The sequence below is a fragment of the Pseudophryne corroboree genome, chromosome 4, assembly GCF_028390025.1.
Source record: "Pseudophryne corroboree isolate aPseCor3 chromosome 4, aPseCor3.hap2, whole genome shotgun sequence".
NCBI lineage: Eukaryota > Metazoa > Chordata > Amphibia > Anura > Myobatrachidae > Pseudophryne > Pseudophryne corroboree.
The window spans coordinates 794,435,320-794,447,763 of record NC_086447.1 but is presented as its reverse complement, the minus strand read 5'-3'; the positions used below and the strand labels follow the sequence as shown (position 1 = coordinate 794,447,763).

Here is a 12,444-nt window from a genome sequence, read left to right as displayed (position 1 = left end):
CCAGAGGATAGGTCACGCTGGGAAACATCCCCTAGGGTGGATAAAGCGCTCACACGCTTGTCGAAGAAGGTGGCACTACCGTCTCCGGATACGGCCGCCCTGAAGGAATCTGCTGATAGAAAGCAGGAGGCTATCCTGGAATCTATATATACACACACAGGTGTGATACTGAGACCGGCTATAGCTTCAGCCTGGATGTGCAGCGCTGCTGCTGCGTGGTCAGATTCCCTGTCAGAAAATATAGATACCCTAGACAGGGACACTATTTTGCTGAACGTAGAGCATATAAAAAGACGCACTTTTATACATGAGGGATGCACAGAGGGATATTTGCCGGCTGGCATCCAAAATTAGTGCAATGTCCATTTCTGCCAGGAGAGGGTTATGGACTCGGCAGTGGACAGGTGATGCAGATTCCAAACGACACATGGAAGTTCTGCCTTATAAGGGTGAGGAATTGTTCGGGGATGGTCTCTCGGACCTCGTTTCCACAGCAACAGCTGGGAAGTCTACATTTTTGCCCCATGTTCCCTCACAACCTAAGAAAGCATCGTATTATCAGGTACAGTCCTTTCGGCCCAATAGGGGCAAGCGGGTTAAAGGCGCGTCCTTTCTGCCCAGAGGCAGAGGTAGAGGGAAAAAGCTGCAGCATACAGCCAGTTCCCAGGAGCAAAAGTCCTCCCCCGCTTCCTCTAAGTCCACGGCATGACGCTGGGGCTCCACAGGCAGAGCCAGGTACGGTGGGGGCCCGTCTCAAGCATTTCAGCAAGCAGTGGGCTCGCTCACGGGTGGATCCCTGGATCCTTCAAATAGTATCTCAGGGGTACAAACTGGAATTCGAGACGTCTCCCCCCCGCCGTTTCCTCAAATCTGCCTTGCCAACCACTCCCTCAGGCAGGGAGGCAGTGTTACAGGCAATTCAAAAGCTGTATTCACAACAAGTGATAGTAAAGGTGCCCCTACTTCAACAAGGAAGGGGTTACTATTCCACAATGTTTGTGGTACCGAAACCGGACGGTTCGGTGAGACCCATTTTAAATTTGAAATCCTTGAACACATATATCAAAAAATTCAAGTTCAAGATGGAATCGCTCAGGGCGGTTATTGCGAGCCTGGACGAGGGAGATTACATGGTATCGCTGGACATCAAGGATGCTTACCTACATGTCCCCATTTACCATCCTCACCAGGAGTACCTCAGGTTTGTGGTACAAGATTGTCATTACCAATTCCAGACGTTGCCGTTCGGTTTCTCCACGGCTCCGAGGGTCTTTACCAAGGTAATGGCGGAAATGATGATACTCCTTCGAAGGAAGGGAGTTTTAATTATCCCGTACTTGGACGATCTCCTGATAAAGGCGAGGTCCAGAGAGCAGTTGTTGGTAGGGGTAACACTATCTCGGGAAGTGCTACAACAGCACGGCTGGATTCTAAACATTCCAAAGTCACAGCTGGTCCCTACGACACGCCTGCTGTTCCTAGGGATGGTTCTGGACACAGAACAGAGAAAAGTGTTTCTCCCGGAGGAGAAGGCCAAGGAGCTGTCATCTCTAGTCAGAGGCCTCCTAAAACCAAAACAGGTGTCGGTGCATCACTGCACGCGGATCCTGGGAAAAATGGTAGCTTCCTACGAAGCGATTCCATTCGGCAGGTTTCATGCAAGAACCTTTCAGTGTGACCTGTTGGACAAGTGGTCCGGATTGCATCTTCAGATGCATCGTCTGATAACCCTGTCTCCAAGGACAAGGGTGTCTCTGCTGTGGTGGCTGCAGAGTGCTCATCTTCAAGAGGGCCGCAGATTCGGCATACAGGACTGGGTCCTGGTGACCACGGATGCCAGCCTTCGAGGCTGGGGAGCAGTCACACAGGGAAGAAACTTCCAAGGACTATGGTCAAGTCAGGAGACTTCCCTGCACATAAATATTCTGGAACTAAGGGCCATTTACAATGCCCTAAGTCAGGCAAAACCCCTGCTTCAAAACCAGCCGGTACTGATCCAGTCAGACAACATCACGGCGGTCGCCCATGTAAATCGACAGGGCGGCACGAGAAGCAGGACGGCAATGGCAGAAGCCACAAGGATTCTCCGATGGGCGGAAAATCACGTGTTAGCACTGTCAGCAGTGTTCATTCCGGGAGTGGACAACTGGGAAGCAGACTTCCTCAGCAGGCATGACCTCCACCCGGGAGAGTGGGGACTTCATCCAGAAGTCTTTCAAATGATTGTAAACCAGTGGGAAAAACCACAGGTGGACATGATGGCGTCCCGCCTAAACAAAAAGCTAGAAAAATATTGCGCCAGGTCAAGAGACCCGCAGGCGATAGCTGTGGACGCTCTGGTAACACCGTGGGTGTACCGATCGGTTTATGTGTTCCCTCCTCTTCCTCTCATACCAAAGGTACTGAGGATAATAAGGAGAAGAGGAGTAAGAACTATACTCATTGTTCCGGATTGGCCAAGAAGAGCGTGGTACCCGGAACTTCAAGAAATGATGGCCTCTACCACTCAGACAGGACCTGCTGCAGCAGGGGCCCTGTCTGTTCCAAGACTTACCGCGGCTGCGTTTGACGGCATGGCGGTTGAACACCGGATCCTGAAGGGAAAGGGCATTCCGGAGGAAGTCATTCCTACGCTGATAAAAGCTAGGAAAGAAGTAACCGCGAACCATTATCACCGCATATGGCGAAAATATGTTGCGTGGTGTGAGGCCAGGAAGGCCCCAACGGAAGAATTTCAGCTGGGCCGGTTCCTGCACTTCCTACAGTCAGGGGTGACTATGGGCCTTAAATTGGGTTCCATTAAGGTCCAGATTTCGGCTCTGTCGATTTTCTTTCAGAGAGAATTGGCTTCACTACCTGAAGTTCAGACTTTTGTTAAGGGAGTGCTGCATATTCAGCCCCCTTTTGTGCCTCCAGTGGCACTTTGGGATCTCAACGTGGTGTTGGACTTCCTAAAGTCACATTGGTTTGAGCCACTGAAAACCGTGGATTTAAAATATCTCACGTGGAAAGTGGTCATGTTGTTGGCCTTGGCTTCGGCCAGGCGGGTTTCAGAATTGGCGGCTTTGTCATGTAAAAGCCCTTATCTGATTTTCCATATGGATAGGGCAGAATTGAGGACTCGTCCCCAGTTTCTTCCCAAAGTGGTATCAGCTTTTCATCTGAACCAACCTATCGTGGTGCCTGCGGCTACGAATGACTTGGAGGCTTCCAAGTTGTTGGATGTAGTCAGGGCCCTAAAAATGTATGTTTCCAGGACAGCTGGAGTCAGGAAAACTGACTCGCATTTTATCCTGTATGCGCCCAACAAGTTGGGTGCACCTGCTTCTAAGCAGACTATTGCTCGCTGGATCTGTAGTACGATTCAGCTTGCACATTCTGCGGCTGGACTGCCGCATCCTAAATCAGTAAAAGCCCATTCCACAAGGAAAGTGGGCTCTTCTTGGGCGGCTGCCCGAGGGGTCTCGGCTCTTCAACTTTGCCGAGCTGCTACTTGGTCAGGGGCAAACACGTTTGCTAAATTCTACAAATTTGATACCCTGGCTGAGGAGGACCTGGAGTTCTCTCATTCGGTGCTGCAGAGTCATCCGCACTCTCCCGCCCGTTTGGGAGCTTTGGTATAATCCCCATGGTCCTTACGGAGTCCCCAGCATCCACTTAGGACGTTAGAGAAAATAAGAATTTACTCACCGGTAATTCTATTTCTCATAGTACGTAGTGGATGCTGGGCGCCCATCCCAAGTGCGGATTGTCTGCAATACTTGTATATAGTTATTGCTTAACTAAAGGGTTATTGTTGAGCTATCTGTTGAGATGCTCAGTTGTTATCATGCTGTTAACTGGGTATTGTATCACGAGTTATACGGTGTGATTGGTGTGGCTGGTATGAGTCTTACCCGGGATTCAAAATCCTTCCTAATTGTGTCAGCTCTTCCGGGCACAGTATCCTAACTGAGGTCTGGAGGAGGGTCTTAGTGGGAGGAGCCAGTGCACACCAGTAGTCTAAAAGCTTTCTTTGTAGTTGTGCCCAGTCTCCTGCGGAGCCGCTAATCCCCATGGTCCTTACGGAGTCCCCAGCATCCACTACGGACTATGAGAAATAGAATTACCGGTGAGTAAATTCTTATTTTTATTACTATTTGTTGCCAATTGTAAAACACAACAGAATATGCTTGTACTTAAGTTTCTTTTTAATAAATAAATCTAAACTAATATGCTTTTATTTCACATTTTATAGAGCTCATAAATCTCTGTTTGACTTTACTGACTGGCGGCTATGAAGATATAGCTTTGCAGGTCGCAAAGATGGTGCCTGTGGGGAAGTTATATGATGACAGAACGGAGAGGCAGCCTGGGAATTTCTTTCTGCAGCACTGCGTTAGGCTAAACATGGTATGACCTGGTTTCATATTCCTTCTACACCTCTGTCCAGCGCAAAGACACGCGTTATTGATTGTTTTATTCCTTTGGCTGTTATTAGTACTGTGCCAGGAGCACTGTGGTGCTGATTCTGGGTTGGTCGCAAAGCAAAAACGGAAGCAAGTAACTTTACATCTGGATCAAACCATGTTGCAATGTGAGGGGAGCATGTACATTTTTTTCCCTCTTATGTCCTAGAGGATACTGAGGTCCATTAAGTACCATGGGGTATAGACTGGTCCACTAGGAGCCATGGGCACTTTAAGAATTTCAGAGTGTGGGCTGGCTCCTCCCTCTATACCCCTTCTACCAGACTCAGTTTAGAAAATGTGCCCGGAGGAGCCAGTCACGCTGAAGGAAGCTCCTGAAGAGTATTCTGCATTTATTTTCTATGTTTGTTATTTTCAGGCAGAGCTGGTTGACCCCAGCCTGCCTGCTTCGTGGGACTTAGGGGGGAGAACGGCCCAACCTCTTGAAGGGTTAATGGTCCCGTTCCCCGCAGACAGGGCATTAAACTCCTGAGGGAACTATCCGCAAGCCCCACCACGGTGAGCGTAGATTTCCGCAGCACGCCGCCACCCCTAACAGAGCCAGAAGAATGAAGAGTGGTGAGTACTGAGCCGGCACCCCGGCTAGCGGTGCGCCGGCCATTATGGCTCTATGAAGGTACGGAGACGCACGGCTTCTACATGGGGCGGAATGCGTCTCCGGACAGAGTACACAACTGCCTTAAAACGGTTTTCCCCAATTTATCTAATGTCCTAGAGGATGCTGGGGTCCACATTAGTACCGTGGGGTATAGACGGGTCCGCTAGGAGCCCTGGGCACTTTAAGAATTTCAGAGTGTGTGCTGGCTCCTCCCTCTATGCCCCTTCTACCAGACTCAGTTTAGAAAATGTGCCCGGAGGAGCCGGTCACAGCTAGGGGAGCTCCATAGGAGTTTATCTAGTTCTATTGTTTTATTAGAGTTAGGCACAGGGGGGCTGCTGGCAACAGCCTCCCTGCTTTGTGGGACTTGGGGAGGAGTGTCCAACCCTGAGTGGTTAATTGCCACTTTCTCTGCTGACAGGACACTGAGCTCCTGAGAGTGATAATCGTTAGCCGCCCCAGGCGACCGCTCACTCCCGCAGCATGCCGCCACCCCCTAACAGAGCCAGAAGATTCAGGTGGCGAGTGAGTCACCGGCGCCCCGACAAGCGGGGAGCTGGTGTGAAGATGGTGGCAACAGGGTAGTAGTGCAGTACTAACTGCGCTCCGGAGGCTCAGTGGTACATAGTGCAGCATCAGGAGGGGCGCCTTAAACCAGCGAATAAATACCCTACACTGGTCACTACTGGGCTTTCAGGGACCTCGGTAATGCTACAAAACCTCCGGCCAGTATAAAATTCAAAAGTGCGGGAAGACGTGCCATCAGCAAGGGGGTGGAGCTTCTCCTTAGAGCGGACCCAGCGGCGTTCAGCGCCATTTTCCTCCTTGCAGTTCCAGTGACAGAGACGCTGACAGGGGAATGCTGTCCCTCCACACGGCTCCAGCTACCTTGTGTAGTACCAGGGAATTGTAGAAGGGGGGGCGGCTTTGAATATTACTGTGTAGTCGATTAGGTACACAGTCAGCGCCAGGTATTTCTATTATAATTATCTAAGTGAAGCGCTGTGGGTGTGCTGGCTCCAAGCTCTGTGTTTCCCTGCAGGTACTTGGTGGGGAAACTGTGTCTGACATTTTCCTGTGTGTGTGGGTGTATGCTCTTTCACATAGCCATGTCCAGGGATTCTGTGTCTTATGCTGCGGAGGACATTTCTTCTCCCGAGGAATCCATTCCATGTACCCAAGATTGGAATGTCTTGTCCCAGATCCCTGTTAATGAACCAGAATGGCTGACTTCTATTAAGGGAATGATCTCTCAGATATCTGCTAGGGTAGCTTATACTGAGACTGAAACTCCGTTTTTAAAGAGTTCTATGGCTGTTTTGTCAGGTTCTGCTCCTATTTCTTCTAAATCCTCCTAACATATACCCACAGAAACGTGCACTTGCCCAGATTATGCAAGATGACACGGATACCGACTCTGACACGGCAGACGGTGATGGGGATGTGCTGAGGGGGTCGGCATCTCTGGCAAAGGGGGTGCAGCTCAAGATTGAGGCCATGAGAGATGTGTTAAACATTGCTGTCACACCACCTGAGCAGGTTGAGGAGGCTTTCTTCACAGACAGTAAGAAAGCCTTGCTAACCTTCCCTGCGTCAAAAGAATTAAACGCTTTATTTGAAAAATCCTGGGAAACCCCGGAGAAAAAATTCCAGATCCCCAAAAGGGTTCTGGTTGCTTTTCCCTTCCCTGAGGAGGATAGGAAAAAATGGGAATACCCACCCATAGTTGACGCATCTGTTTCCAGACTGTCAAAAAAGGTGGTTTTACCTGTCCCTGGATCTACCACGTTAAACCGGCTGTGACAGGACGGTACCGTACGGAAGCACTCGCTGCTTGCCGCGTCCCGTCGACTGCGCACAGAATGGAAGGTCAAGCCGCACGAGGCCTGACCACATAGGGGATTCCCGCTTACCGTCAGTAACCGCCTGTTACTGACTCCACCCACTGCGCTGTGGGCGGGTTCTCGCTGCCACCACCAAACTCCTAACCTGCCGTGGCGTTTGGAACCACGGTTCTGCTCTGTATGTGCCGACGCACTGCTTTACCGCAGCTGTGTGGTGCTGACGAATCCCCACTAGCCACTTGCTAGGCCTCTACCGGTAGCTGGCTGAAGGCGGAGCTTGGAGACGTCAGGTGCTTCCCTGGACAGCCGGAGGACGGGGCTAGGTTTGGCCTAACCCTGTAGGTCACAAGATGAAGCAGTCTTCTTGAGGCAAAGATGTTTATTGCTCAAATAACCTTTAAAAAGGCTCCTCCCTATTGCTAGGGGCAACAGCATACAATCAGATGTTTTCAGCAGAAGAAGATGTTACAATCCACCCTCCTATGGGCCAGCTGCCCTTCTTTTATCCCTCTCCAAGACCCCTTACCACAGGGGGTAAGCCCGCCCTGTGGTGCACAACCAATCAATGTTTACCCATGAGCTGTGCATGCTCTGGTCTCATGCACAGCTAACATTGTTCCCTATGGACAGTGGGGAGTGGTCGGTCTCCTTTGACTCTCCCATCTGGGAGAGTCAGGATACTCCCCGGTGCCGTTCAGTCTGGCTGGGGGAAGTTTTCCCTCCTAAATCTGACCTCCAGAAACCTGCCCGGGACCCAGCTCACTGCCTGCAGCCTGGATTCGGGCTCCAGAGCTGGGCAGCCTGGCTCCCCGGTCCAGGTCTCTTGTCCACTACGGCTGATCTCCATGGAGCTCCAAGAAACCACTCAGCTTGTTTCATAGCTGAGCTGCTTCTCTTTCTCCCTGTGCCCCTTGGAAATGTGAGGCTGGATGGGAAAGCATTCCGTTTTTGGGGAAAAGGTCTGGGAGAATCCATCAGCCTGCACAGCCATGGATTCCCCCCTCCTGGGACACACAACCAAGTAAGTGCAATTTACCTTTAAATACATTACATTTAAATCACACTGTACATGTTTATACATTTAAATACACTCTGAGCCTGCACAGGCTCCACATACCTAGGCACTGCAGTGCCTTACAACACACTGTACTTCCTATTATTTTACACAATGTCTGGTTTGTGGAATACTGTACTAGCCCTGCAGCCTGGCTGCTAGGGCTCTCTCAGTGCTGGAGGTATGGGGCTGGCTTCCCCCATCCTCCAGCCTGCCTTCCTGCCTCTGGGGTCCAGGGAGCTGACTCTCCCTGTCCCCCCAGCGTGGCACTACTCAGTGGCCTCGCCGCACGCAGCGGCGCACCCCCCTGTACCGAAGCCCGGCGGCCCGGGACACTTGTCCCGGCCGCCGTGACTCTGGCTTGTTTCAGCGCTGAGGCGCCGGGAGCGTAGCTCCCGGACCCCAGCGCTCACCATCCTGCTCGGCAGCCTATTTGCACCCCCGCCGCTAGGGAGCCGGCTAGCCCGGTCCCCCATGAGCGGCGCCTGTCTGGTAGCCTCGCCGCAGCGTCCGGCGGGGAGCCGGGCTGCGGCGCACCCCCCTCGCCGCCCAGCAGCCCGGGACGTCCGTGCTGGGCTGGGCTGAGGCGCCGGGAGCAGAGCTCCCGGCCCCCAGCGGCGGCTCTTACAGAGAGCACTGCAGCGGGAGCCGAGCTCCCAGCCGCAGCGCTCACCCTTCTCCCCGGCGCGCACACTCCAGTGCGCCCGGGGCTTCACCGATCGCTGCCGGGAGCGGAGCTCCCGGACTCCGGCGGTCAGCGGCTGCCTTCTCTCCCCCGGCGCGCACACACTGCTGAGCGCGCCGGGGGGCTGTCCTCCCTGCCGTGGTCTCCGGAGAGGTCCGGGACCACGGCACATCTTAAAATACAATTTAAACATATTATGACACACGGCGCCTAGCGCCCACAGTATATTTCAAATCTGGCGCCAAGCGCCCATTGTCTGTAAAAATGGCCCCGGGCACTAGGGGTTAACCCCTTCAGTGCTGCAGGCGGCCATTTCCCGCGTGGCTGGGGTCCCTCCGGCCACACCGGCTGATCGTAAAATTGACACTACGCCCAAATCCATATACACTGCTTCAGGGGGTGGCATTAAGGCCTACTATTAACTGTGCATGGATTTCTAAAGCTATAGTAAAGTGGTCAGGCACATTACTAGAGGACTTCAATACAATGGATAAAAGTGACATTGAACTGTTTTTACGTAACATACAGGATTCTGCGGGGTTCATGGTGGAATCCATGAAGTACCTGGGTACGCTGAATGCGCGGATTTCTTCCATGTCAGTCTCGGCTCGCAGGGGACTCTGGCTACGCCAATGGTCTGCAGACGCGGATTCCAGGAGAAGTGTGGAGAACCTACCCTACACAGGTCAGGCTCTATTTGAGAAAGTGTTGGATGTGTGGATCTCCACCACAACCGCGTGGTGAGTCGCCCTTTCTTCCCTCAGCTATGCTTTCTACGAAGAAACCCTTTTCTTCATCTGTATCGCAGTCCTTTCGGACAGCTAAAACAAAAAAGTTCAAGCCCCCTACCACCTTTTTTAGAGGTGGGCATGCAAAATAAAAAAACCTGCACCTGCGGGCTCCCACGACCAGAAGCCTGTGAAAACGGATTGGTGGGTGCGAGACTCGGACTGGGTGTCGTCCGGTCTGGATCCCTGGGTACAAGATGTTGTGTCTCTGGGGTACAGACTGGAGTTTCAAGATCTTCCGCCTCACCGATTCTTCAAATCAGGCTTGCCAGCATTGCTGACAGACAGGGCTATCCTACAGGAAGCTATCCAAAAATTGGAAAAGTCACAGGTCATTATCCCAGTTCCACCTCATATGCAAAACAAGGGTTACTATTCAAACCTGTTTGTGGTACCGAAACCGGATGGTTCAGTCAGACCGATTTTGAACAAGAAATCGTTAAACCTTTACCTGAGGGAGTTCAAATTCAAAATGGAATCTCTGAGAGCGGTGATCTCATGGCTGGAGGAGGGAGAGTTTCTGGTGTCCTTGGACATCAAGGATGCAAACCTCCACATTCCGATTTGGTAGCCACATCAGGCTCATCTCAGATTCACACTGTTAGACAGTCACTATCAGTTCCATGCACTGCCATTCGGTCTCTCCACGGCACCGAGGGTGTTCACCCAGGTGATGGCAGAGATGATGGTTCTCCGCAGACAGGGAGTGAACATAGGGGGTCATTCTGACCCGATCGCACGCTGCAGTTTTTCGCAGCGTAGCGATCGGGTCAGAACTGCGCCGGCGCCGCAGTGCTCCGGTGCGTGGCCGCCCGTCGCTGCGCTACAATCACCTCTGCCTGATTGACAGGCAGAGGCGGTCGATGGGCGGGAGGGGACGAAACGGCAGCGTTTGGCCGCCGTTTCGTGGGCGCTGTCCAGCCAACGCAGGCGTGGCCGGACCATGCGGGGAGTGGCTCGCAGCGGCTGCGTGACGTCACACGCAGCCACTGCGGGCCGCGGAGCGATGAGTAGCTCCCGGCCAGCACGCTAAAGCTGCGTTGGTCGGGAGCTACTCTTGAAGTGCAAAGGCATCACCGCTGTGTCAAGCCTTTGCACTTCTGCGGGGGGGGGGGGGGGGGGGGCACAACTCATGTGCTCAGGAAACACGGTTGAATCCTGAACCTTCCAAAGTCACATTTGGAACCGACAAGGAGATTGTATTTTCTGGGGTTGATCCTTGACACGGAAGTGCAGAGGGTGTTTCTGCTGGGGGAGAAAGCGTTGCTGATTCAAGCAATGGTCCGGGATGTCCTGAAGCCAGCCCGGCTATCGATTCATCAGTGCATTCGTCTTCTGGGGAAGATGGTTGCCTCCTACGAGGCTCTACAGTACGGAAGGTTTCATGCTCGATCCATCCAGCTGGATCTCCTGGACAAGTGGTCGAGATCTCACCTACACATGCACCTGAGGATACGTCTATCGTCGAAAGCCAGAATTTCACTCCTCTGGTGGCTGCAAATGTCTCACCTTCTAGAGGACCGCAGGTTCAGGATTCAGGACTGGGTCCTTCTTACCACGGATGCAAGCCTTTGGGGCTGGGGCGCAGTCACTCAGGGGGAAACATTCCAAGGAAGGTGGTCTAGTCTGGAAGCCGGCCTGCCCATCAACATCCTGGACCTAAGCCGTCTACAACGGTCTTCTTCAGGCGGCCCATCTTCTAAGAAATCGGGCCATCCAAGTGCAGTCGGACAATGTAACGACAGTGGCCTACGTAAACCGACAGGGCGGAACGAAGAGCAGAGCTGCAATGTAAGAGGTGACAAGAATCATCCTCTGGGCAGAAAGACACGCATTGGCGCTCTCAGCAATCTTCATTCCGGGAGTAGACAACTGGGAAGCAGACTTCCTCAGCAGACACGATCTCCATCCAGGGTAATGGGGTCTCCATCCGGAGGTGTTCAAGGAAATTACAGACCTCTGGGGGTTACCCCAAATAGACATGATGGCTTCTCGTCTCAAAAAGAAGCTTCAACGCTATTGTTCCAATTCGAGGGATCCACAAGCAGTGGCAGTGGACGCCCTGGTGTCTCCGTGGGTGTTCCGGTCGGTGTATGTGTTTCCACCTCTTCCACTCATTCCAAGAGTTCTAAAGCTCGTAAGGAGATCAAGGGTTCAGGCGATCCTCATTGCTCCGGACTGGCCAAGGCGGGCTTGGTACGCAGACCTTCTGAATCTCTTGCAGGAAGAGCCGAGGCCTCTTCGGGAGGATCTGCTGCTGCAGGGACCTTTCGCCTATCAAGAATTACCGCGGCTACGTTTGACGGCATGGAGGTTAAACGCCAGATACTAGCTCGGAAGGGCATTCCGAAGAAGGTCACTCCTACCCTGATACAGACTAGGAAAGGGGTAACGTCTAAACATTACCATCGTATTTGGAAGAAATATGTTTCTTGGTGTGAATCCAAGTAGTTTCCTATGGTGGAGTTTCAACTCGGACGGTTTCTCCTCTTCCTGCAAGCAGGTATGGATATGGGCCTGAGGTTGGGATCTGTGAAGGTCCAGATTTCGGCCCTCTCCATCTTCTTCCAGAAACAGTTGGCTGCCCTCCCTGAGGTTCAGACTTATTTGAAGGGAGTTCTGTACATCCAACCTCCCTTTGTACCACCTATGGCGCCTTGGGACCTTACCGTGGTGTTGCAGTTTATCCAGTCGGATTGGTTTGAACCTCTCCAAGAGGTTGAGGTTAAATTTCTTACTTGAAAGGTGGTCACGTTGTTGGCCTTAGCTTCTGCTAAACGTGTGTTGGAATTAGGGGCTTTGTCCGAAAAAAGTCCTTACTTGATCTTCCACGAAGATAGAACTGAACTCCGGACACGTCAGCAGTTTCTTCCGAAGGTTGTGTCGGCATTTCATATCAACCAACCTATTGTGGTGCCAGTAGTGACTGACTCCTCAATTACATCAAAGTCCTTGGATGTTGTAAGGGCTCTGAAGATATATGTGAAGAGAACTTCTCATCACAGA

General features: G+C 52.2%; 1 protein-coding gene across 3 annotated transcripts in view; it reads left to right on the top strand.

Moving 5' to 3' along the window:
* The window catches only part of LRPPRC (leucine rich pentatricopeptide repeat containing), a 491,686-nt gene that overhangs the window by 175,153 nt on the left and 304,089 nt on the right, over window positions 1-12,444 (top strand). For all 3 annotated transcript variants that reach the window (XM_063918355.1, XM_063918354.1, XM_063918356.1), the window contains exon 9: window positions 4,238-4,392. In XM_063918355.1, coding sequence (XP_063774425.1) covers window positions 4,238-4,392 — 155 coding nt within the window. The remainder of the gene's footprint in view (window positions 1-4,237; window positions 4,393-12,444) is intronic.